Source organism: Centrocercus urophasianus, unplaced genomic scaffold, assembly GCF_019232065.1.
Source record: "Centrocercus urophasianus isolate 14NV4802_14NV808 unplaced genomic scaffold, USGS_Curo_1.0 seq_19, whole genome shotgun sequence".
Lineage (NCBI taxonomy): Eukaryota > Metazoa > Chordata > Aves > Galliformes > Phasianidae > Centrocercus > Centrocercus urophasianus.
In genome coordinates this window covers 13270198-13297277 of record NW_024884744.1, presented here as the reverse complement: position 1 = coordinate 13297277, position 27080 = coordinate 13270198, and the positions used below count along the sequence as shown (strand labels likewise).

Below are 27080 nucleotides of genomic sequence, written 5' to 3'. Positions count from 1 at the left end.
GAAAGTGTTGTCACTAAAATAGTCAAATTAGACTTTCTGTTCTTGAATATACATGGGCTTTCCTGAAATTAATGCCTCCTAATTTATTATGTTGGCCTACAATGCTGCTTTGAACAATATACAGCATAGCAGCATCCTCTGTCTTCCAAAACCACTGTCACCACCACCAGCAACTTTTCAGCTCAGCTCTGGGTGGAGCTTTTGCTATGTGATGTGGCACTCCGGTGGTGCTAACGAACTGGTAATTACAGCTATCTTTCCTCCAATTGGGTGCGAAGCAATGGAGGCTCGAGGGTGCATCTGAATCCTCCCAGGAGTTGAGACTGCAGCAATAGCCTTTGCCAGGGACTGCATGTGCAGAGGCAGTGTAACAGAAGTTGAAAGAGATATCAACGATGCTCCTGAGGCATTCCTTTCGAGTTTAGACTGCTCTTTTAGGAAAAATGCTGTTAAAAAGAGAACTGGAACCATGAGCCAAGAAACTGCCTATATTTTGTATGTGCTTAATGCTCTTGTGTTCAAAGAAGAGAAGGTTCTACACCCTCTGCAAGTGAGTAGGTTTGTATTAAGGCACCCAACTTCAGTTCCCTTTTTTCATGTCCTCTGAATTATTTTGCTGAAAAATGAAGATGTGCGAAGAACATCAAATATGTTCTGCGGCCAGTGGTGCTATTGCACAGTTTGTTGTTTATACAGTTGTACAGTTGATACCTGGAGCCTGAATCTCACGATGCAGTTTCACATATTATAATTAGTTTACTGTTATTGGCAAAGCAGCTTGGAAATCAGAACTAAGTCCTCTAAGAAACTACTTCATGCCAACACACCCATTGCTTTCCCTGAATTTCCCTCCACTAGTCTTCATTATAAGCCTATATTTATAAAGGCAAATAGATTGATCTGATTTATTCACTATAAACTGTTTTTAGGAATAAAAATGTTGTAAACAATTTTAGTTCAGCCAGATTTAATACTGTTTTCCTACTTGTACTGAGAAGAATAATATCTCATTTATTCATAATACCACAAACTGTAAGGGAAGGGAATGATGAGAGATGACCCCTTCACAAATATGCAAAAGATCCAACAGTCTGTGCAAAGAGATGTGGGAGAATACAAGGAAATAACCATCAGATGTAATGATTATTCCTGCATTTGTTTTCTTGACTGGAATAGTAGGCCCTAGCTTAGCTGAGTGTCTCAACAGCTACATGTGAACTATAAGATAGGAAAATCTGTGTCTGAAGGACTTTCTTCCTCGAAGACAAAAATCAGGAACAGGGAAATATCCTTCCCTCAGCTGGCAGGTTAGAGCAGGAGAGCTGAAGTATTTGGGAGGAGACATCTTGATATAGCCATTCTCTGCCAGGTGCCATATCAGATGATACAAAAAATCAGGCTGCATTCCTCTTCTTGTTTATGCTTTGTCCCTGGCTCCGTCCTTATTAACAATTTGGAGTGTAGCATCTTCGGCAAGAAGTGTGGTGTTGCACCACTGATACAAATTAGGACTGGTCCTGCACAGCAGTAAATTGCACCAGGGCTGGGCAGTTCTGAGTAGGGGAGCTGCAATTACTCCTTCCCCTCAGAGTACAGGGATCAAAGAATGCAAAACTGGGGCCAGGCTTTTTCACTGGGAGCAACGACTGGGACTCAGCTGACTGCCATGTGTGTTACAATGGCATATTTACTTCTAAACTCTGAATTACCACCATGGGAAATGCATACAGGCATTCTGGGCCAGAATTTGGAGATTAGCCAAATATTATGTTTTTTAAACACATCTGGGTTCTATTATGTTGCTGTGTAATGATTTTCACAGAATCGTCGTTGCTTATTATATAAAGAAATGTCATTGCCGGTATCAGTTTCAGCATGGTATTATAGAGCAACACATTTGAGCTCAAGATCAGTGCTTCTTGCTAAGGGCAGAATACGACAGGTTGTTAAAATGCTCAAGTACAAGGCCAGAGGTTATAAAATGGCATCTGTATGGAAATTGCAGAAGTCAAGTCCAGAGAGTTCCTGAAAATATCAGTTTGGTTTAGAAAATAGTTCATGAAAGTAAGATAACTGAACAAGCAGTACAGGCTGAAGCTGGATATATGTTTGATCTAAAATGCCTCAGTACTGTTAGCATATATAGGAAAAATAGCATGAAACCCCTGTGCAGTTCTAACTCAGCAAGAGTTCCCTTGTACTCTGTAATCAAAGATGCAGGGCCAATATCAAGGGGCAGCGTAAACTTTCTGTATTCTGTGAGTTACTTGTTCTAATCTTTTCAAGAGCCTCAGACTCTCAGGGAAATTCCCATACCCATGCAGGCTAAGTTTGACATGGCTGTGTACGAACGTCATTTAATTTCATTGCTCCAAAACTATAATTATATTAGTTTGAAGGTGGATTGTTGGGTATAAGCAACTGTTTTGAAAGACTTCTTATGTTTAAATGCTTCAACTCACTTGCTGAAAGCATGCTTAGGGAGGAGGAATGTCGCTCCATATTCTAAGCCTAGTGTCTTTGGGCTCATTCTTCAGATTACAGTTAACTTCCTTCATAATATTTTGCAGGAAAGAAACTAGGAGTGCCTGCCTCTACCATGTATGTTTTCCAATAGATGCACAAGCATCTTTGAATAAGAAATCAAATCACTTTACAAGGATTGGTAAGTAGTAGGTTTCTATTGTTACCTTCTCTACAGTGCGAGAGCAATACCGTTCAGCTCCTTCCACTTCAGAAAGTTATCCCTGCCTTTCAGTGCATATGAAAGACTAATCAAGTGCTTGTGCTCCTGTTTTATGTATGCTATTGTTCTTTAAGAGGTGTAGAACTTTGCCTGAGGTATGCTGAGACAGCATTCCCTTATATTTCCAGACGTACTGCAGTGCACAGATAATAATTATTCTGCACAAAGTCAAATATTAAGGAATTCTTTGCTCTGAATTCCAGCCTGTAAGTAGGTATGGATGCAAGCATGTGATATTAGGTATATAGACTGTTGGGAAAGAATGAAAGGAATAGTTTTTATAAAAACTGAGTTATAAGTGCAAGCAACAGATCATGGTTCTTATGCTATCTATCCAGTACATCTCTGTATTCAGATTTCCAGTGATGTTTTTAAACATTTCAAAATCATTTTCAGATATTACTAACTCCAGTGTCTTTTCTAAAATACCATTATTCAATTATCTTATTTAAATGTGAATGAAATCCAAATGCATTTAATTAAAGTAAGTGGATTCTAAGCTTGACATATCTTCCAAGGTACTGCTATGTGTCTGACCTGCCTTGGATTGTTAATTTTTGAATTCATAGCTGTAATATCATTTCTACATTTTCTGTATTCAGGGGAAGAATCCTTCATGCACTCCCAGTCGGGCTCTAGGGCAAGACTTAAACCAAAAGTTTGTAGCTATCCAAAATTATCAAAAGTCTAATAAGAACACAGAGTTATTTGGAAAGGACTTTTGATCATGCTGCACTCTAATTCCTAATCCTTGGAGACATTCAAGGTCAGGATGGACTGAGTCTGAGCAGCTTGACTGAGGTGTCCCCTTTCATTGCAGGGGAGTTGGACTGGATGACCTTTAAGAGTTCTTTCCAACTCAGATGATTGTATGATTCTATTATTCTAACTGTGTTCAGAATTTATTTAGACAATGTGACTCCATTTCAGAATTCCTCAGATACTTTATATTGATATGAGAACCAGGAGTTAAACCTATCATTCAAATTCAGACAGTTTGGCATTCCATTCCACTCCTGATCCTAGATTGTCTGTTTTACTTTAGTATTGTGTTTTAGCTACCCTCAAAACGTTAACCTGCTTATTAAACCATGGGCAATATTAAAGTAGCACATATCCCAAAGGAGATTCAGTCTAAACACCATCAAAAAGTGAATGAAAGTTGTGAGAAACTTGGGAGTACAAAACAGAATACAGAAAATCTGTATTTTTTGTTAAAAAATGAATTGTTAGATTTTGTAGAAAAGCCACGTGATTCTGAGATAAAAAAGCCTCTTTTTAGGACTTTTCATATCCAGCTTGTAGAACTCAAACTTTAACAACGCAGCGTTAGGCTGGCTCTCGGCTAGATTACAGTTTACTGAGTTATTGCAATAAAGAGTTACTGACAAAGCACAGGGTGATGCTAATGAGATGAAGAGACTTAATGGGATGTTAAAGCATCTTATAAAAGTGGAACAACTACAAAAGATGTTGGGTATAGCTTTACCTTGAATATCTTTGAACTGCATGGCTGGGAAACTGCCTGAGAGACTGGATGCTTGGGACTGGGCACCCCTCTCCTTCTCTCCCTTACCTTTCTTTCCCTTTCCCTCCTCTCAAAATTCAGGTTAGATTTCTGCCTCACAGCAGTGACCTCACCATCAGCCCCTTCCACTGGAACAGTCCCACTCTGTAAAATATAATTAAATATTCATGGAGCTAACTGGTGATAGAAAAACACAATGCTCTAGTTTGGTGGTTCAGTAACTCTCCTGGGGAGGGTGGGGGCGTTAGTTCTAGTTCCAGTGAATGTGTAATTATTTGTACAAAGTTGAACAGTGTCAACAGAAGTAGCAACAAGTCCTGCCCCTCAAAATTTCCTTGCAGGAGTAAGGAAAGCTAAAGAAACAATAATGTATTTGCCAGAAGTCTGCCAAGTAAAGTTAACAACAGTTTAAACAAACTCTTAAAATAATTTACGGATTATTCCTGAAATAGCTAAGCTTTTGGATGAATAGATGTTCTTCCACATCTCAGAGACAGGCCTTGTTCCTTATATTAAGTGAACAGACCTTTCATCCTCCAAAGCAAAACAGCTCTTAAAATAGAAATCATTCAGAGCATATTTTAAGTTCTTAGCATCTCATAATATCATAGCTCTATCCTTGCTCCTATTGACATCAATGGAAGGAAAAACAGTATTTATATGTCCCACAAGCAGATCTGTCTCTTGAAGAATGCTGCTCTATAATGGTTTGCAACTGACAGGAATAGAGAACTCTTGAGACCTGCCTGCCAGTTGAATAGTCAAGGTTGTACAGAGCTCTGGCAGTAATGTTTTTGCAGTGTAATTGCTGAAGGCATCAAGTGAGACAAGATTCTTAGGTACAGATGAGTTTTCGTTGGAGCAACAGAAAAGACAGGCAACATTTCAGGCAGACAAATCCTTATTCAGGGCTAACAAGAAGGCTCAGACTTCAAGGAACATTCAGGCTGAGGAGAACTGCTTTCACTTTATCTCAATTTGTGATTTGTGGCACACTTTTCCAACATTTCCTTATAGTCTGTATGAGTGATCATTAGAGAACTCACAAAAGATGTAGACAAATTCTGTGCGTGGTTGTTTTCCAAGTATGCATATTTTGCTAACGTCTAAACTTCGGACAGATCATTTAGCATATGGATGTGACTAGTACTGACATGAAGAGAGCCAAAATTATTCTGATGACAAATATACAGCAGTCAGTATATGATAAGAGTAGTGCTGGGAGCTCTTCACTGCTTATAGCAAATAGTGGTGTTTTGTTCAGAACTGAGGGATCACAGAATCATAGAATGACTTAGTTTGGAAGAGACCTTAAAGATCATCCAGTCCCAGCCTCATGCCATAGGCTGGCTGCACCTCACCAGATCAGGCTGGAGCGGGAGGGATTTTGCTCCAAAGGATGAACACCTCTGAGTTCCCCTGCCCAAAGCCCAGAGAGTTTGGTGCTAGGATCTTGTTCATCACCCTGCCTTTAATCTCCACCAGGTGTTCTCTTTCAGTTGGGCTGTCATGCTGTACGTGCTGGTTCTATACAATCAGAAACTGGATGCAGGCAGTGGGGAGTATGGCACAAACTTCCCTTTTGGTTTCCCTCTTTCCACTATTTCCCAAATTCACAAGTGGATCATTGCCAGAAACATCTGGAGGCCTCTGGAGAGTGACAATTGGCTCTATGAATTTACTTGGGGAAAAGAGAACTGCTGTTAACCCAGTGAGTTCTTCGTAACTGACTGAAGCTACGTAAGATATCAAAATGAAGAACTTGAAAGAGAATTGAGTTTCTTGGGGCTTCCATGCAAATGAATTCACTGTTTATGTCTGACTTTGGGCCAGGCTGACAAAAAATAGCTCCAGGACTTAGAAATTCACAGCACCTGGCTTTAAGGAAAGAGTAAAAAACTAAGAGGCTTAAAACTTTAGTCACTGAAGCCAGAACTGTCTGAAAACTGTTTCTGAAGTTCAGTTGTAAACAGTGTAATAAGTCATATTACCGTATCCTTAGAGTCATGTCCCTTTTGTTAGTCATTTGTTTTGTCAGTATAGTGCCTTTCACAAAACAAAAATCTTCACAGAGTGTCAAGGTCTTTTGGGGAACTGTGAAATTAAAACACAGTGTCATCTGACAATCTGGAAAGAAATTATGGATTGCAGAAAAATACATGAGCTTTAACTTTAAAGGCTGTACTTTCAGATAAGGTGAAAACCTTGGATGAAAGATTTTCAACAAAACTTTTGAAGGAAAGACACTGTAAAATCAGAGAAGTCTGTCTTGAAACTAGAGACGGAAGGGGCAGATTATTTATTTATCTACATTTCTTATGTAAAAACTATGAAGCAACAAGCAGGTGCCAGCAAGATACAGAATCCTCCAAGAGATTCTGTGATGAACACTCAAAAGTTAAGGAGTTAAATATTACATATACTCTGGCAGATGGAAGGAGAATGACTGAGCAGCAAGAACTGTTTTGGATTTGTCATGTATAGCTGAGAGAGCAGCTGAGCAAGTACAAATCAGTGCAGAATCTTTATTAAGATTTAGACCAATGAAACATTTCAACTGGGAGAGTATATCTGGGTCCTGAACTAAGGATGGAAAAAACCTTTATTATTACAAGTAATAAAAAGGTGTTAGTAAAGTCATAGGAAGGAAATGCAAAATTAGGGCAAATTACAGCTGGCAGCTTTCCTGTGTGGGGCAGGTCAGCAATTCAGGCCTCTCTTGTAAGAGGTCACTTACTCTGTCAGGGTCTGAAGCAATTGAGGTGGTCATAAAACACGATGCTAACACATTTTTCCAGCACTATGTTCCTATTAAAATTCAGTGTGAGGACTCCAAGGGGTGTCTTTCAAATGTGTTCCAGTGCCTCTCCGTTACATTAATAAATTGCTTGAGGCAAAAGAGTACAGTTAACCCTGTGTTACAGAGAAGAAAAGGAGGGTCAGTTGTATACATCTACCCTGAATGTGTCGTAGTTTAATTCTGAATGTAACTCAGAGAGCCATGATGCCTGACACCTCTGCAAAAACTCTTTTCCCTTCAGTAAATCTGTGTTGTCACTCAAACTCTACATAGACTTGAAATAACTATTCAAACGGGCACTACTGAGAACACTGCACTGTAAGGCCAGTTGGATTAGAGAAATAAGTCCAGAATATTAACCACAGTAAGGAAAGCTGAACAGCAGCTTCTCTTGAGTCTTTGTTTTATTAACAGCTAGTCCCAAAGCTACTGCTACTCCAGCAATTTTATCTCTGCATGAAAGTAATTTAAGGGAATGTGGGAATTTCCAACAAAATTGTTTGAGATAAGGGATGTTGGGAAAGTTATATTTCCTATTACATTCCTATTTTGTCCATTATGTCCTCATCATTGAAGAAAAATCTTTGAAAACACAATTTTAAGCAAAGTCTGAAATTCAAGACATAACATCAGCAAATCATGCTGACGGTTGTCCTCTCTGCTTATAAAAGGCCTTAAGAAAAATCCAGAGTTCAGTGCATGCTCTGATAATTCATGTAAGAGTAATTGTAAATATTTCACTGTAACTCATTGAAGGGCACGTTACACATGAAGCTCTTCTGTTCTTACCATGTCACTAGCACCACCATTGATGACGTTAAGTCACTGTTCACTGCATTAGCTATAATCTGATACAACGATTCCTGTGGCAGATCCAGAGCTGGAATAGCTGGCCAGACGGTGGTTGTTCTAATATTAGAATCCTGTTATGTTTGCCATTGAGCATAATAGCTAGGGCTTGTAGTCCAGAACATTTATCCGACTCTTAGATGAGAGAAAATCCTTACAATTGTTATCAGAACATATGGCCAGGACTGCACAATCTCACTAATCAAACTTGTTAATCTATCAGTCATGTTGAGATATACAAAGCAACTGTCAACAAAGAAAGAATGACTGATACCCTGATACAAAATCTGATGAGAAAATACAATAAATTGTGCTATTACCAAAGTGAATTCTTCGGAGTCTAGAATTTCACTCTGAATGACTTTCTATATGTAGATAGATTATGTGTGGACTTATTGTAAATACTGTTTCTGAAACATCCAGAAAAGCTTTACTTAAATATTCTGTTTTCAGTGGTATGTGAGAATACTTTGACTATAATGTTATGAGAGGATTCAACTGAATGTACAGACCTGACTGCATGTTGCATTTTGACCATCCAGGTGGGAAGTGGGGTCATTTATTTACTCTTGTTTGGTGCTAATAGAAGTGGTATAAGACAGGATGAGTAGACAATCAAGTAGGCCATCCAAAGAAAATGCAATATTTCTATTCTTCTAACAAATTTGCATTAAGTATAATTGCATGAAGATAGCAAGGCTGATGATAACAGGGCTCTACTCTTGTGAATCATTCCAGATGTCCTGAAAAGTCATGGATAGTTAGGAAGTCAGTTGTATATCCTGTCTGCGTGACAGCAATACATGGAGCTACCCAGTGTGAGCAAATCTCAGACAGGTCACTGGCACGACACAGAGCCAGACCCTGCACATGGTACAGACAGTCCTGATAACTGCTCCACCTGGGTTTGTCCTGGATAACTTCCACCTGTGTTCAAGGCAGTTGTCAGAGCTCAGACTTGTTCTGAAGGATCAAAGAAATGTGGATTCCGGCTTCCAATTTGTTAAGAGAAAACGATGACCTAGTGAAATTGGGTTAGGAAGTGTGAAGAGTTAAATGGCTGAAGATAACATCTTTGAATGGAAGAAAATAGCATAGTAAAGAAATTTGGAAATGTTTTGATGAGACGCTAGTGAGGCTGCTGAACTGCACACCTAATGTCAGCAAAAGGTGTAGGGGTCATTGGGCAGTCTGCACAGCAGCTCGTTCTGTCAAACACTTGCCCATGCATTGGTGTTAAATGTGAAAGAAGAGGACCAGGGTCCCTCATACCTTGCCTTCATCAGGGGCTGTGGAGATTATCTGATTGCCTCCAGGTGGCTCTGGCTTGTGCCTGTGCCCAGAACAGTGTTGTGCCAAGGAAGAGGTGTGTACAGGAAAGTGCAGCTGTCTCAGAGCTGCCCTTTGACCTTGGGATGCATGTTGAGAGTGAAGTGTCACTGACCGAAGTGAACCAGAGTTCCCCAGAGCAGCTCAGAGGTCCTGGCAAGCCAAGAGCTGACCTCTATATTTGTTACTGACTGTGAGGGCCGAGTGTCAACTCTGCTTTTTATACAGCACAGCTAGTGCAGCAGCTCAAGGGTGAAACCATAAGCCGGGGGCAATGTGTGTATTATGCAGTTGAAAGAAGAGTCAAAAAGGCTATTTAATGACAAAGCAGAGACTGAATGATTGCACTGTTGTAATACTTCCATTGACATTTCAAGGTTAGAGCCAAAAAGAGAACAGCAATGTTTTAGAAAGTACTTTATAATGTTTTAGGTGTTTGATATGGATCCACTGAGAGCTGTAGCAAGAAATATATGTGCATAGTTTGGCATTAGCTGGAGATGTAATAGGCTGCATTCATGTGGACCAGTCTGAAAATGGAGGGATACAACAAAAAGCTGTTCATATCCAGAGGGAGATGGGTGAGCAGCAGCAGGGTGGCTGTGCCATTAGATCAGCCAGCAGGGCCAGCCCACCAGGTGAGAGCCTCATGGCTAGCTCCTGCTCTGCTGGAGCTGCTCCCACTTACTTACCCTAAAATTGTCCTGAGAAATCCTCACCGAAAGCTTTGGGCCAGGAAGGAGCCATTTCTGAACCAATGACTTTCAAATGCCCGACCTCTCAGCCTTCTGTGTCCCAGAGGCTGAAATCCTGCACAGGGGAATATTCTCAGAATGTTTCTTTTTGCCTTATTGCACATTTCTTTCCTTGTTTATCACATGTGAATGTTCAACAGATACATAAATTGAATAGGTATGTTAATCTATGTCTCTGCTGTATGTATCTGGTAAAGGAAACAGAAGAAATAACCTTATTTTAGTAAATACGCTTAAATACAAAGTAAACATAGCAAGACACACAGTCCTGCTCTTACTGACTCACTCTCAGTGTAAGTTCCAGGAATGCCTAAGAGGGCAGCGTCATCCCCTCCAAAACAGTTTTTCTTTTCATATGGGATTATATCAGCAAGCAGCTGCCTCTAAGGCATTATTTTTGCCAAACTGTCAGGCTATCTGTGCCAACTTCTCCCTGAAAGCACTTCAGGGACAGGGTATCCCTACCAAAGTGCCCCAGGGCAGCTGAGCTTAGCAGCTGGGGCTGGTGCCCAGTGGAGGGCAGCCCTGGAGGGCAGTGCTTTTCCCAGCTGCACATTGTCCAAGGAAAGCAGGGCGGTGGGCGGAGGTGCCTGGTGAGCACTCCTCTGCTCTCCTTGCGCACCGAAAATGAGAAATGCAGCAGCTAGCTCCCATGGAAAAAATGCATCCTTGCTGGAGCCCTAGAGTTTCCCTCCTGCTGGCCTGGCTGGAGGGCATCCCTGCACCCAGGGAGCGGTCTGCGCGCTCCTCCTGGCGGCTCTGCTGCCGAGCCTCTGTCCTGCTACACCCACCACCGTGCCGGCCAGCTTCCAAAAGTCTGCAGCCTGTTCTATTTAAAATAGACGCTGTGCTACGCTGCACTTCACTTCATTTTTACACACACCACCATGCTCTTGTTTGGGTCTGTGCGTTGACTGGAGCAGATAAAGGAAGTCTGGATTAGCTGACCTTTTGCACTGTATGTGTATAATATCTTTCATGTCTTTTAAATTTCAGGATTGTGAAATACGAAGATTCAATCAAACACTGAGATTTCATAGTGCCAGCGGCTGACTTTGAAAATTTAGGTTTGTTTTCTTAAAACTGGATAATATTAACCCTGGTTAGGAAACTCCTGCTGGTTGACCTCAGTGCACCCCAAAGGTCTACTGCGCACACAGACTGATGTTGCAAAACTCTGTTCTGAACAGCAGGTGTGGATCTTGCTGTTTGGAGTTCACTTGTCTCTGAAAGCAGACAAGCCCTGAAAGCAGGGCTGTCATTGCCTGGCTCTCAGGCTGCTTTGCACTGTGCCGGGGGGCAACCCCTGTGGGATCACTGGGGGTAGTGCCACATGTGGACCAGCGCAGCGTAGAGGAGATGTGCTGTTCCACTCTGTATTCCTTTTGCATCCTCTGTGCCAGTGCTGGAACAATGTGATTAGGGAATAAGTATGCTTTTTACCAGTCAGAATTATTTTCCTGCCTGTTCATTCCTTCCAGGCAGTGTGCAAAAGGGAAGAGAATTGAATTTTGCAGTTGTGTGTGAATTTAGTTCACGAAACTTTCAAGAAGGGAACTGCTCTTCTGCTAATCTATACACAGAAGAAGTCCCCCTGGAGACTTCTTTTGCTGCCCTGTTTCGTGTGGATTGTTTCATTCATGAGATACTGAGTTTCCAGAATGGCTTTTAAAACAAAGACTGCTTAATGTTGCATAATAAGCTGAAATTCACTCATGGCTAGGGCATAGCTGGCAGTTCTGCACTGACATTGAAACCAGAAATCATGACACTTCTAGTACCTGAAAATCATAAAGATTTCCTAGCCATATATATGCATTTGGCTAATTAGTAACATTCCTTTGGATTATTTAAAAGCATTGAACGGTGTTTGATAGCTGAGCATCCAGTACTTTCCAAAGAGGCCTTGCACCCTGTGCCACCGGTGTAAAGGGCAGATGGACAGATTCACTGAGTGTCTTCAATCGGTCTGCTTGGAAAAAGTCACTGTGGCTTTCTGAAGTGTAAGCAATGATTACATGCTAATATTTGTAAGTCCACTAGTTCACTTGTCTTGTGTAAATTTGTGTGCCAGCAAAGTCAAAGTCAGCAAGTCTTGCCAACTCTATGAGATTATTTTTCACCTTTTTTCCTTTAGTAAGGGAGTCTTTTAAAATGTATTGTTGGTAACAGCTGGAGATAGAGTTAGTTATAAACAGTTAGTGTTCAAACTCATTTACATGTAAATTGTTCAGCCTAATGTCTACTTATGGGAATATTCATCACAGCTTAATGGAGGTCTATACTATTTCACATTCACAATGTATATTCACTATATCCTCTTATTACTGATCATGTTAGGAGAAGATAATCCTCACATGTGCTGGCTGTATACTCCTTCTGAGGTGTTATGCTGAACGGAGAAATTGGCCATGATTTGATGTGATCTTAATCACATCGAACTTCCATATTCCATTTCCATATTCCATTCTCAGATACCCTGAATTCCTTGTGCTTCACTGCAATCAGTTATGCCCAATTATTTTTTGTTATCCAAAGTACAACTCATTTTTAAAACAAAGGATACGGCACATTTATGTTGGAGTGGAATACTTTGTTTGAAGAAATGAGCTGTATTGCTGAGAACAAAAGTATTCTACACAGTGCATTTGACTTCTGTCAAATCTTTGAGTCTGTCTAATGCAGAAAAAAAAACCCAAAAACCAACACATTCTTTTAAACTAAGTTAGCTAGTGAATGTATTTTGTAGTGTTCAGTAAATGGGATTACTGTTCCAATCTCCAAGCTATGTTTTTTCTACCAGACTACAAGAGACAGTGTTTTGTTCCTGTAATTGCTACGAGTATTTGCTGTTCTATTTAATGACTAAATACCAATTTACCATTTCTAGCTATTACATATGTATTTTGCCCTTTTTTCCTATTAAAATCTTCCAGACAATGGTCTGAAACAAAAATATTGTGAAGAACTAAGGCAGAGGAGGGAACGTGAACCTTGTGTGAGGTGCTTGGCCAGCCCTCAGTGTCAGAGGACAGGATATTGCCTTGGGCTAAATGGCACAATGTGCTGTGCCAGACTCTTGCTGGCAGCATTTCCCTGGCACTGTCTGCTTGTTGGGGCTCTGCTTCTATAGCATGCTTAAATATCAGGAAAGATTTGCCCCTATGAATGAACAAAGATAAACATATGTGTATAGTAAAGTTAAGCATGCGCTTAGGAGCTTTGCTGAATTTGGGGCAGTAAGAAAGAGAATGCATGTGTGTACAAAGGTATCAAAGAAGCTATTCCAGGAGCTTTTCTCTAATTATTTATCTTATTTCTGAGTGCTTCAGTTATTGCTGCTTGTTATCCACCCTGATGACAACTCAGAGTTGTTTTTTCCAAGTGTTGCTAAAAAGGAAAGCTAAGATCTTGGGACACTGCTGTGTGCCAGTGTCTGAATTCCGTAGCCCGGGGGACTGGGGATGCAGGGAGCCCTGCTTATCAGCATTTTCCTTCCTGTACAAGTGGCATCACAGAATCACAGAATCACACAGAATCACAGAATCACCCGGGTTGGAAGGGACCTCAAGGATCATGTAGTTCCAACCCCCCTGCCTAGCAGGGCCACCAAACACACACATTCAGATCAGGTTGCCCAGGACCCCGTCCAACCTGGCCTTGAACACGTCCAAGGACAGGGCATCCACAACCTCCCTGGGCAGCCCGTTCCAGGGCCTAACCACTCTCCTTGTAAAGAAATAGATCACTTCCTCTCAGAGGAGAGAGGCAAAGAGTAGATCATTCCTAGCAAAGAAAGAATAATACACAAGAAGTGCTTTAAATGCTAAAAATGAAGGATGACTGTATTTTCAGTTTAGTCCAGTTGAGAGGAACATGAAATGACTACATGTGGGGAGCTAGAGAGACAGAAATTAGAGAATTAACTCTATAAAAACGTTTCATCAGAAGGACTCTGCAATATTCTTGTTGCTATTCTTCTATAAAACATATATAAAATACCCAAAGGCTGTGCTCCCTGGCAAGATAAATGTTTTCAGCTCCCCACTAATGTCAGTGTACTGACCCTCTTGATAATAAACCTGCCTTGTAATAGAGATTTCTGATGCAAAGGAGTACATCTGTAGTGTCTGCCCCAGAGGCTCTCATCACTGAAACCAAGTGCTAGCCTTTGCAGTAGTACTGGTTTGCTTTTCATTTTCTTCAGCTTTTTCATTTTCTAATGAATCATAGGAACATATAATGATTTCAGTTGGAAAAGGCCTTAAAGATCATTTAGTTATGATGCCCATGCCATAGGCAGGGACAACTTCACTAAACCAAGTTGCCCAATGCCCCATCCAACCTGCTCTTGAATGCCTCCAGGGATGGGGCATTCTCAGCTTCTCAAGGCAGCCTGTTCCAGTGTCCTGCCTTGTTCATAGTAAACAATATCATCCTAGTATCTAATGGAAATCTACCTTCTATAAGTTTAAAGCCATCATCCCCCTTTTCTGTCACAACAGTCCCTGTTAAACTGTTCTTCCCCATCTCTCCTGCAGGTCCACTTTAAATATTGGAAGGCCACTGTACATTCTCCTTGGAGTCTTCCCTTTTTCTAGGCTAACTAACTCCATCTCTCTCAGCCTTTCTTCATTGGAGGTGCTCCAGTCACTTTGTGGCCCTCACCTGAATCTGCTCTAACAAGTCTATGTCTTTGAGCCTTGTCTCCATTTACAGATTCTATTAACAATACACTATCCTGCAGCTGTTCTGAGAAGTTTAAAGCTGTCTATCAGATTTCTTTTTGTTTCTGTACAAATACCCCAGACTTTTAGGGCCATTTGTCAGAGAAGTGGTATTATGGTAATAATATATATATATATTATCTTCAGATTTCCATTTTGGAATCAGAACAGCTACGGAGCAATCTCAGCTGAAGAATGAGGTCCTAACCTACATGAGTTCCTTGTCCTGTCAGTGAGTTTGGTGCTTTCTGTTCTGCTCATTATTTTGAGATTCTCACTGGCTCCACACATTTTGTGAAGTTTTCCTCCAGCATATCCATGTCCAGCAGTCAGATTCAGAGCCTACTGTTAACATTATGAAGGGTCTCAAATGATAACAGCAGTAGGATGCAGTCTTTTGAAGCATTTGCTTATTTGTGAGCTGGAAATGGATATTTTTGCTGGGCTCATCAAATACTTGAAGTCATTACCATATTTTAAAGAAGCTGAACAATCTACAAGTAAGAAACCTTTTCATATGAAGAACTCTCAACAATTACACATCTTTTGAAGGAATTCATAAGCCTCCACTCTAAGATTCTACAGTTTGCCTCTGTATGTATACCCTATATAAGTCACACTCAGAATGATCTGTACTTGGATGACCAGTGTCCATATCCCAAACTCTCTGAACTTCAGTTTGCAAAGGATTTTGCATCAGTTATTCAGTGTTTTAACAGTATCAGCAGGTGCCTGCGATTATGTTGGGCTGCCTCACACCCTGCTAAATATTGAGACAGAAGGCTTACAGCAGATCTGCTATGTAATTGCAGTTCACTGAGTGCTTTTTGGTGCCTGACTGCGACTGGAAAAGATACTCTGCCACTTGGAACATTCCTAGTCTGCCAAATGGGAGACTTTTATTTGATGCCAAATAGAACTCTTTGTTTCACAGTCAATATTTCATTGTGATTCTTCACATAGTTGTTGCTACCGACCTCATGATGCTTCAGTGAGCACAGTTTGGCAGAACTCCTTACACATTTAATATGTTTATGTTTTGATATATGCTTTAATAGTAATGAATTTTAACATAACAGAGATTCTTATTATGGATTGGTTAGCATAGATTTTGGAATACAAAAAAACCCCAAAACATTGTGCCATTTTGTTACTTGATAATGTGAAAGGCAATAAAATGGGAGTGATACTCATGCTGTGATACAGTTTCCAATAGTACCAAAATCACCATACAGGAGCTGGAAGTTCCTGTAGTTAAGCTAGCAACATCTATGTTTGAAGATAACTATATTCAGTACATTTCTGGATCCTACAGATGTCACACTAACATATATTAAGAAATGAAAAAAGCTTTATTTCTACAAAAATGTACTCAGAATCAACTTTATTTATAGCTCACACCTTTTTTTTTTTTTTTGCTAAAAATGCATAGTCATTACATATACGGTTGTCAGCATCCAAAAGTGTACAAAGAGTAAATTTTTAACCCCTCCCAGCAGAATCAAATAAAACTCACACTTTTTGTTCATTGCATGCACAGACCCTTAAATGTGATACCTCTTTCTAAAGCGTGCTTGAATCTCTAGCAGACAGAAAAAATTGACTTGCTATAAACTGTTTCTTCACACTATTACCCCCCAGCTACAAACACAAATCCTTAGGCATTCACACAAAACAGTGAAGCACTACTTCAGAATCCTCCATCTTGCGAGTACGGTCAGCCAGGAAGCAATTGCCCTGAAAGCAGCAGTCTGCTGGTGTTTCCTTACAGGCAACTTTGAGCAAAAGCTTACTTCCTTTGCCTCAGTCGTTAATTCGTTACTGAATTCAGTGGAATGAAACAGCATCTGTCTAATCAAGTCGTGAAAATAACTGATTCCACATCCAGCTCCAGAACATTAAACATCTTGAATAGAGATCTGTATCTTTCAGCGCAGGTGATGCTTTCTCAGCACCTTGCATCCCACCTGAGGAGAACAGGGTACAGTCTCAGGTGTTACTTGGGTGTTGGTTGTGTAGCCCTGACTTACAGATGTGTAACAGATGCAAGGAATTTATTTGGATAGAGTGAATTCCTTATGATTAGAGGCTTTGATGTGATGAATCACTCAAATCTGTTGATATTTTTGTTGTAGTTGTTTTTTTGTTGTTTTTTTGTTGTTATTGTTCACTACCACTGCCAGTTAGAAAAGCTCTTAAAAACACTGCCCTCTACTCAATGGTGCTCCAAGAGAAGGGCAGTGTGGGTTAGTGGGATGAGTAGTCAGGGCTCCATGGTAGAGTACTCATAAGTGATAAGAAGGCCTAAATTCAGATCTGCTAAAGAATAGGATTGGTTCCATGTTGTTAAGTTTGGGAGATGAGAGGGGAAAAAAAGTTGTCTGTATGATCAATCATAGAATCATAGAATCATAGAATCACCAAGGTTGGAAAAGACCTAAAAGATCATCCAGTCCAACCGTTCACCTATTCCCAATGTAAGTTTGCATTCCCAAACGATTATACAACTCTTCACAAGCTTTATTTACTAAAGGTCTTTTTGCTCTGATAAGGGATAGCTTAAAGTTGATTGAAATTGCCAGTGGTAGTTGAGCCATAAGCCTACTTTTACAGACACTGATAGGAAATCTTGCTCTGTTGTTTCACAGTAACTGCAATACAACCCATGGCTAAATGAACAAGGCCTTCATACAAACAAGTCACCAGTGAGAATTTCGGAAAACTACTTAGCTCACATATATTTTCTCTTTACTCCAGACAATTATGTATTTAATCAGCCTGTTTACTACTGCTTTAGACTGCAACTGCCCCCCTGCCTGAGGCCAGAGGAAATTTTGCCATTGACTCCAAAGGATGTGGGATATGAACTTCCTAGGAGTATGACGACAATGAGGGTTTGTCCCAAGAGTTCATGGTCTAGTAACGTTCATGTTCCTCTCTGAGTGAGATGAGGAACAATTGAATATAAGACATTCTCTCTGCTGGAGTTCAGCAATATTTCTTCTTAGCACCTAGGAGGATCTTTGCATTTTTAAGTGCTTTACAAACATTAGCTAGTCTTTAGAGCAACCCTGTGAGGTAGGTAAGGTATATTCTCCCCATCTTACAGAAGAGGAAACTGAGACACAGAGGGTCACATTCAACCCTGGTACAATTCCAGTGATTTACATGAATTAAATTCATTTAAAATGAACACAGTTCAAATAACTTGCCCAAGATTACAGAACAGTAGTGGCAAAGCAAGGATGAGAAAGCAGGAGTGCCTGACTCCTCAGCTTGTTACAGGCCACTTGGTCATCATTACACTCCCAGGCAAAGAAAAACAGTATAACCTGGACAACTAATACAGGTATGGTTTGTTTCTGTAAGGCATGTGGATGGTAATCAACTAAGTGCAATAACATTTTATGAATGTGCTGCCTCAGAAAGTTTACTTAAATATAAAGTAAAGCTTTCAGACTGTCATTTTCTGTCAGGGTACTGTTGACAGAAACATGGTATCTGGATTCAGTGTATACATAATGACACTCGAACAATTAAGCAAAACTATAGTTTTAGTAAAAACCAATGTGTTTCTACTTCTAACTGCTAAATTTCTATAAGCACAGCATGCAGATGAAAACTTCCCCTTTGTTTCCAGAATGCAGGCTCCAGTCTTGCTAATGAAGCTGCTCACAGCTGTGCAGACATTCAAATGAATACACTGCAGAAGAAGAAATAGCATTCCACCACAGAACATGGGATAGTAACTGCAGACCAGGTATGTCGATCTTACACAGAGATGAGCTTGAAGCTTACAGGTACCTCCGATGTGCCCAGAAGCTAGGCTTCATCTGCCAGTATGTTGACTGCAATTCTAAGCACATGCTAATTGCAAAGCGAAGTGACTGTGTCACCAGCATAACCAACACTCTGGAAACTGACCCCACTGACAGTCAGTTCATATTGCACAGGTATGTCAGCCAGAAGGTCAGTGTTGGCCAGAGAAGGACAAACACATGTGCATTTCCAGGCCGTCCCCTTGTACTCAGCCTATCCTTCATTCTACCACAAAAAGCCTGAAAAGTCTTTTTGGTTTTACAGATGAGCTATGGAGTCCTTTGCTCCCTAACCACAGTGTAGACCTTCAGTTAAGTACCCAGACAATAAAAATATTATGACAGGTTCTTAAGCAAAAAGAATTGTGTTTAGGATGTCCTTGTGCATCTGGCCTGCAGGTCAGACCTCCTGACTAAGCTCTGGATGTGCCGATAGACATTCAGCCATGTGTGCTTTCAAATCAGAGATCCTGCCTCCTTACAAGCCACACAAATGCAGACATTGACTTCTAAGAGCAAATTCAAGCACTATAAATATAGATGTCTTGTTCCACTTTTAATCTCTTTAACTCAGTTTTGTTTCTCCTTATTCATGGACACTTGCTATTGAACATGGCAAACGGAGCAATTATCTGCACAGAATTGTCCTTGCTGAATAAATACACACTCAAGAAGTGTTTCCCTAGATATTCTGCGCAATCATTGTAACTTTTTAGCTTACTGACATATAAGCAAACAGACAAATGAACAAACAAATGTTCATTAGAATTCCATAAAATGAATCATGTCTCCCTCCACACATTGGCTCCTGATACACATGGTTTGCTTACAGAGGCTCAGAGAGCAGTACCTGCAACCAGTATTTGCAAATAACTCCACAAAGTGCTCGGCCTCATGCATGTGCCTCAACATTTTGCCAATAGAAATGTTTCAAATGAATCAATATTCTCAATATCAGGTCCTGGTACCAAATCTGCAGCGCAACTGGGCCTCACAGGCAACTGTTATGACGCTCCAAGATTCCAGTAAAATTGCAGTTGGTTGCAATCCAACCTTTATACTGTTATCTGTAGTTGAGATATATATAGACGACCCTGTGTGGCCTAACTGCAAATATCAAATGTATTTTTACAAGTTAGCAACAGCCTTTTTTGACATTGCCTCTTGAGATGTCCTCTACATTGTGAGTGACAAGCACAACTATAATTCATTATGCAGTATGCTTTAACAGCCTTTTTTTACATTTGGCTTTAATTGTCACTTGTTTCTAAGCTGTCTGCTAGTGCTGAGATTTACTGTCCCCAGCCTTTTTGATTTTTTTCCTAGTTTTTAATTGCTGGTTGTACATGCCAGTGGCATCTCCCAGGCAAGCAATTTCTAAATAATTAGTTTTGAAACTTGGATGAGTCATTTGGGCTCTAACCATTATGCATCTATTATTTTAACTTGAATACAGTACATCTCAGGGATACCGACCTCCTTCTGAAGCTGTGGAAATTCACAGCACAGCATGGTTGCAGGTCTTGATCCATTTGCTTTCTGGTGTGAGCTTCCAGTTCTTTCTTTTCTTGTTTTGTTTTGTTTTGTTTTGGTTTGGTTTTCTTTTTTTTCTCTTCTCCATGGTATGAAAGACACATCAGAGCATGACAGTGCCATAAACCAACCTCTCCTATGGTGCAAATTGTTTTCTGCTTTACTGGCAGCTCAATAAAGCAATGCCATAATTATGATAAGTCACTGAAAATATTCAACCTTAACAATACTTTGTGTATTTTTAATTTCCTTTCAATGCAGGTTGACAAATGAAAACAAAACACAGACAGCCACATAGAGAATGCTGTTTTTTATGGACCATCAGTGGTAACACAGGAGGTCACAGACTGGGAGCCAGTGTTTCTGAAAATTCTAACCAGTCCCTCTGAGAGACCGTATGTGACCTCACCACAAATTACAGAATTGCTGCTGGCAAAGAACACTTATTTTTGTTAGGCCATTCTCATTATTTATAAAAATCTAAAAGATCCAATCTACTGTTGTTAAAATGCTTTAAGATAAAAGGCAAAATGAAGCAGACCTGTATTTTCCTTTAGCTTGTATACTTTCACAGGGAAATTTTCACAAGTCTGACATTGGTACAGGACATATCAATTATTGGTTTCTGTGATGATTCTGACCCATATTAAGGACATGACCTCATAATCACTAGCTAGAGCCCCTCCTATACACTTGTTACAAACAAAGGGGACTTTGTCTTGCAGAAGACCATGGGACTGGACTCAAAACACACACTTGGAGTTTGGATGCCAAGTCCATGAAAATGGGAAAGATGCAAGCAGAAGTATTTCCACAATAGAAGCAAAGAGGTTGAGTTAAAGAAGCACTGTGCTATTGTGCGGTATGACATCAGTGGAAGGAAGTACCACCCTTCTTTTTGAAAATGGGTATACAGCAGTTTCACACCTGAACTTCAAGTTGTAACCCTTTGAGAAATATTATTGCACGCCTGTTACTTGTTCTGACAAAATCAAAATGCATGTTTAAAATTTGCATGTAGTTTAAAAAATTTCTCTTTATATGAAGAGTAAATTAAATCTATGGTTAGTTGTTTGTGGTGTGAGAAGGATATTACCTGGGTTGCTGAGAAAAGACACGGCTTTGGAAAATAACCTGTAATTGTTCTCTTTGAACCCCCCTGAAGGTAATAGATGAGGACTTCAAAGCACCCAGCTGTAGCCCAAACTGATCAGCATAGGAAAAAGCAGGATAGGAAAGACATGAAAATGTCAATATCCAGTGCTCATAGGTCTTGAACTCATACTCAGCACCTAATTTTTGGATGGTAAATTTGTCAAAGTGCTCTAATTAAGGAGCAGAAGACACCAGTTCCACGTAATTATTTAAAAGACCCAGAATAAGATCTCATGCATCACTTATTCTCTTCACATCCACAGAACTTCCACCGAGCTTGGCAGGAGCTTATAGAAAGTCTGGCATTTGACCTTGACTCTGAAGGGCTAATTTTGGGGTGATTTACTGGGGAAGATAAAGGGGCCCCCTAGCAACCCCCTGAAAGTGACAGATGTTCCTGACGTGCCGGGGAAGAGCTGTGCCATTATGCAGTGCCCTTCTTCCCCCCCACCCCCACTTTAAAACCATCTGATCCCTTTCTGGTTCAATTATTTTACATATCCCTGTATTATATTGTAGAATCCGAGCAGCTACACCAACCACTCAAGCTTCACTGCCTGTCTAATTAAAGTCTCTCCGTCAACTGGTAATTCTGTAATAATTCACAGCTGGTTTTGCTCTCTATTAAATCTATTATGTTCCCTGGCTGAAAAAGGCTGTGAGGCCTTAAAAAGTATCGACAGCTATTAATTTGTTTGCATTTAAAATCCAGTATGTGGCTGCAAAGGCCTGTTACAGTATCACAGAGGAAGATAAATGTCAGTGCATAATCTGCTAGGAAATTTCACACAGGAATTGATTAAAAGTCTATCAGCAATCATTGCACGAGTGTGTCTTCAGGTGTATATATATATATACATATATATATGTAGCTAAGAAATAAATAGCTCTCTATATAAATATGTATATATAAACACAGCCAGTTTAAACCTAATTGTTATGAACTAGTAAGTGGCATTCACAGTTCATGCATTCTTCCTAGTAGCAGAGCTTAATTATTTCAGCTTATACTTTAAGCAGCAACATACCAGTAAGCGTTTGCTTGCTTCCCCTGGTAACCTAGTAGTTTAAAGAGTACGAGCAGTTTCACCACTGCCGTTTTCTCTGGAAACCTTCTTCCATAGGTGTCTTTCCGCCAGGTTCACAGCATCTTCAGGACACGGCTGGGCCAGTCTGAGGGTCACCAGCGTGAAGGTCATCAGCTCAACCATCTCCAGCCCAAGGACCGATAGTACGGTGGCCACCGGCACGGTCAGTCCTGCTTGCAGAGGTCTGCGACACTGAGGAACCTCCTGACGACCACAGCCAGGCAGACCGTCAGCAGCAGCATGTACCCCACGGTGCCCAGGTAGGTGGGAGCGGCTGGGGCTGCCTTGAGGAACTCGGCCAGCCCGTCTTCCACGTAGTGCACCTGGTCATAGATGCTGAGGAAGGTGAAGATGTGGAAGAGCTGGTGGCTGTGCCCCACGATATCAAACAGCCCTGGCTGGATCCGCTCGGGGATTTTGCTGACGTTGAAGAAGGCAGCCACCAGCAGCCAGAAGTAGCGGCGGTAGAAGTAGACGAAAAGCGTGGGGTTGCGCGTGCGGAGGTCAAAGATGAGGCTCTCCAACATGATGGGGCAGGCCATGCTCAGCGGCATGGCGAAGACGAAGGTGCGCACGGCGAAGGGGTAGGCGCAGCAGGCGGCACGGCTGCGGCAGCAGGCGGCTGTGCATCCCACAGCCAGCGCCAGGGCCACGGGCAGCACCAGGGCACGGTAGGCCGCGATGGGCAGGCTGCAGTCCAGCTGCCAGCCCAGCTGCTGCTGCACGTAGCGGCTCAAGACGCCGGCATCCAGCAGGCTCAGCCCCGGCAGCAGGTAGTAGGAGTAGGCCACGGTGCTGGCAAAGCCGTAGTAGCTGATGGAGGCGTAGTCCAGGTAGAAGAAGGCGGCGCGGAGGCGCGGGGAGAGGCAGCTGAAAAGATGGGCTGTGCAGCTCATGGCAAAGGTGAGCAGCACCCCCGAGGCGTAGCACCAGAGGGGCAGCAGAGCCGGGTGGTGGAAGGGCACGTCCCCGGCCCCCCGCAGCAGCAGCAACCGCCCGAAGCGGCTGAGGAAGAGCAGCAGAGGGATGAAGTGGGTCCAGAAGTTGAGCGTCTCGTTGGTGGGCTGCAGCACCGAGGCCAGGCACTCCTGCGCCGAGCAGTGCAGCCGTCGGTAGCCCGAGAGGATGAAGCACTCCACGAAGTCCTCGGGCACCTCGTCCCAGCGCAGCAGGGCGGTGGGGCGGGCTGGCGGCGCCGCCTCCTCCTTGTCCCCCTCGCCCCCCGGCATGCTGCCCCCGCCGGCCCCCGGACCCCCGGCAGCCCCCGGCCCGCCGCCCGCCGCCCGCCGCCGCCGCCGCCGCCCGGGAGAGGTGGAGCCGCCGCTCCCGCAGCCGCCGGCGGAGGAGCCGCGGTGGCTCTGCGCTTTTCCTCCTCCGCCGCCGCCCCCGGCAGCATCACTCATTGCAGCACGGGCAGCGGCGGCACCGCCGCGCCTCCTCCCGCCCCGCCGCCCGGCATCGCGGTAACTGGAAACCGGCGGCGCATCCAGCGCGCCCGGGGGGCCGGGAGAGACGCCCCCGCCGCCCTGGGTACGGTTTCCCGGGGAGGGAGGCGCCGGACACCCGAGCCGCAGTTAATGATTGATGCGGCCGCGGCGCGCGTTTCCCGGCGGGGGGCGGCGGCTGCGGGCCGAGCCCGGGGGAGATCCCCGGGAGAGCCCCCACGGCGGTGCCCGGCGGAGCTCAGCCCCGGCCGCGGCTCCGGGACGGCCCTCGGCCGCCCCCCCCCGGCCCGCAGCTCCGCCGGGCACCGCGGGGGGCGGGCGGGGACAGCGGCGCGGGGACACGCGAGCCCCCGGGCACGGGGCTCTGCCGCGAGCAGCTCCCGGTGCGCGGAGCGGGCGGCGGGCGCGGCACCGCCTTCCTTACCCGCGCGGCTGCCGAGGTGGCACTGCCGAGCGCGGCTCATCGGCTGCGGCGGTGCCGGTGACAAAGGCGGGGCGGAAGGCGCCACAAAGATGACGGTGACCCCGGCGGGTCGCGCTGTGCCCCGGCGGTGCCCCCGGGCGGGGGACATCGGCGGATGCGATTTCTGCCGCGTGCGCTACACCGAGGCCGCGATCTTCGGTGACGTTCTGTCATGCGGCGAACGCAGAAGCTGTTTTAGGCTGAACGTTCGGGGCCCTGGCTGCAAAGGGTGCGTGTATGTCACACTGACACACTGGGGCCCCATCTTCTCCCTGCTGTGCGAGCGGCGCGCTGCGGACCGCAGGGGCAGTGATGGATCGCCGGGGCTGCGCGGGGCTGCGCGGGGCCGAGCCTTACACAAATCCCACACTTAGCAATGCGGTTATGCAAGTGGCACGGTTACATAATGAGAATATATAAATCCAGGGAAAGCAGTGGCAGTGTGTTGGTGTGCGTTAAGAAGTTTGGGGTAAAGGGAAGAAAGCGCAGAAGGTGAAGTGACCTGCAGGCTGAGGCAGCAGCTGGAGTGTGGGGCTGTCCTCTGCTGCTTCCACGTGTTTCCTTTCTGTTTGCTTTCAGCACACATGAATGGTCTTAAACATCTTGTACATTTTCATGTGTCTTTACTGCACTATAATATTCTGATATATATGTAAACTCATGCAGTATAATCTCAGTACAGCATAATTAGGGCGCCATACCTTATGAGTTTTATTAAAATCTATTCAGTAGTGAGTAGTGACAACGTGCAAGGTACTGTGAACATAAAGGTGACCAGAAAAGTGTTTTTAAAAACTGGCACAAAAGAAGCAGTAAAAATATGTTGCTAAAAGTGATATTCAGTGCATTTTTCATTACAGGAAAACATTGATTTTACGGAACTGTCCAAAGTAGGGCACACTGATGGCTCTGCTTGTAATCTTTACAAAAATAAAGCCCTGCTAGGAAAATAAACACAGCTGAAACAGTACTGGGAAGTTAATGAGAGTAAAATATTAAACAAATGGGCTTATTTTTTAGATAACGGGCCTAAAGCGTTCTGATATCCATGCATGTTAGAGGGTGGGAGGTGGAAGCCTGGTAGCCTGCAGGGACAACAGTCCTTGGGGTGAGCAGAGTGCTCTGTGGGCTCTGCAATGTGTGCTTTAGGGAGAAGAAAGGCTCTTTGGGGTTAAACTGCTCAGCCTAGGGCAGAGGTCCATCTTCTGATGGGGTGCTCTGTGCTGAAGAAGCCCCACGAGCAGACAGGATAGATGCTGCCCATGGGCTGTGTCACTGTGGTTGTCCCTACTGGTGAGGCGGTTGGCAGCCAGATGTCTCCTCCCTGCCCTGCTCCCACCCTACTGCGTGGTTCCTAAGTGATGCTTTCATCTCTGATAGTGAATGCCACCGCAGGCCTTAGGCATCAGGCCAAAGTGAGTGTGGTCTTCAGCCTCCCTCCTCAAGGTTAGGTACAGGGAGGTGGCTGGGAGCCACGTGGTTCAGACCTGCACTGAAGAGCCTGCTGGAAAAGCACCAGCAGCTGTTGTGACAGATGGTCTAAACAACAGCAGCATCCGCTGCTGATGGAAGCGCTGGGCTGCAGCAGCAGCAGGACTCGTTTGGCACTTCTGTCTTTCCCACAGGCAGGAGGCATTTAGTCCTCTTGCCTTGAGAATATTGCCTATCTCCTGGCTTCCTGCGAGAAACACCCACTGGGTCTGTGGCTCTGTGGGAAGTAGCCCTGGTGGGAATCAGCACGTGGAATTTGCTGATGGTTCCGGATCCACAGTGGCACCTGACTGTCTGGGGGCTGGTGAAGATATGCATTGCTGTCACTGCAGTGAAGATAAATGTCTGGAAACTTTTCCCCATTGTTCTTGTCTTCCTGTAGGATTTTAAAATACGCTAAGATAACATTCTGTGGGATGGAAGCTTTTGGTTTTCCAGCGCTGGGGTCAGATAGGGATATGCTGCACAGTCCCTGTGCTCCTTGGCAATAGGTAAAAAGATGCTGTGAACTCAGCCAGTTCTGTCCTGCCATGTGTCTCTAGGCTGTGTCCCTGTGCAGCCGGCACTGTGGGCTAAATGCAAATACTTCTCTGGAAGAAGGACAGGGTTATGGTTGCTGTCTGGTTCTGTTTGCTTTGTTCCTGTGGGTTTACCTGTCAATGTTGTCAATATAAATACAAGCAGTACTACAGATAGATTGCAAGTTCCTTTTCTCTGTCTCTGTATGGGCACAAGCTTGGGCTTTTGCCAGGTGCTTAGGTAATGTCACACATGTAGGATTTGGGTCTCCTTGTCTGGACAGAAAGCACCATGGTGATCTCAGAGCTTCTAAAGATCACTGTTCATATCATTTCCAAGTGAGTCCAACACAGCTGTAGGAGCTACAGTAATGAAATTAATCACCAGCAGTCTGGTTCCTTTTTTTTCCAGGGCTGCTGTCTCACGGGAGAGAATGATCTCCAAGGACAGACTGGCTTTCATAAAGACAGCCGTATACACCTTATGTAGGGTTAGTTATTCTGTTTGCAAGCCAGCTGGAGTAGTGTACTGGGAACCTTACAGTTTAAAGCTCTTACAACCTTAAAATAGATTCTTATTTGTGTAGTCCATCAAGGTTAGTATTACTTGACTATTATGTGGTTGGGAAGGGAAAGTCAGGGCATTTGGAGGTCACAGAGAGGAGTCCACAGGCTGTAGTGTGTGAAGAAGCCTCAGTGCATTGCTCTAAACCAGAGGGTTTATATTTAGAAGGGCATGATCAGCATATAGCTGGGTTTCTTCTAGCATGTGTAGAATGTTCTGCAGGCTTTGTCTCAAAATAACCTTTGAGAAGACTCTTAAAACTCTGGTGAA

At 43.3% G+C, this 27080-nt stretch overlaps 2 protein-coding genes across 2 annotated transcripts in view; both read right to left on the bottom strand.

Moving 5' to 3' along the window:
* PCOLCE2 (procollagen C-endopeptidase enhancer 2) overlaps nucleotides 1-9221 on the bottom strand; it is a 36433-nt gene extending 27212 nt beyond the window's left edge. The window contains exon 1 of the mRNA XM_042820500.1: nucleotides 9196-9221. Coding sequence (XP_042676434.1) covers nucleotides 9196-9206 — 11 coding nt within the window. The 5' untranslated portion in view covers nucleotides 9207-9221. The remainder of the gene's footprint in view (nucleotides 1-9195) is intronic.
* Nucleotides 9222-15761: 6540 nt separating this feature from the next.
* PAQR9 (progestin and adipoQ receptor family member 9) lies at nucleotides 15762-23746 on the bottom strand. Its single transcript, XM_042820501.1, has one exon. It carries the CDS (start codon nucleotides 23729-23731, stop codon nucleotides 22493-22495), a length of 1239 nt encoding a protein of 412 aa, XP_042676435.1. The 5' UTR covers nucleotides 23732-23746; the 3' UTR covers nucleotides 15762-22492.
* Nucleotides 23747-27080: the final 3334 nt, after the last annotated feature.

What these genes read in the sequence shown, in the direction of transcription:
- PAQR9 (XM_042820501.1), bottom strand. Translation starts at nt 23,731, where the DNA reads ATGAGTGATGCTGCCGGGGGCGGCGGCGGAGGAGGAAAAGCGCAGAGC.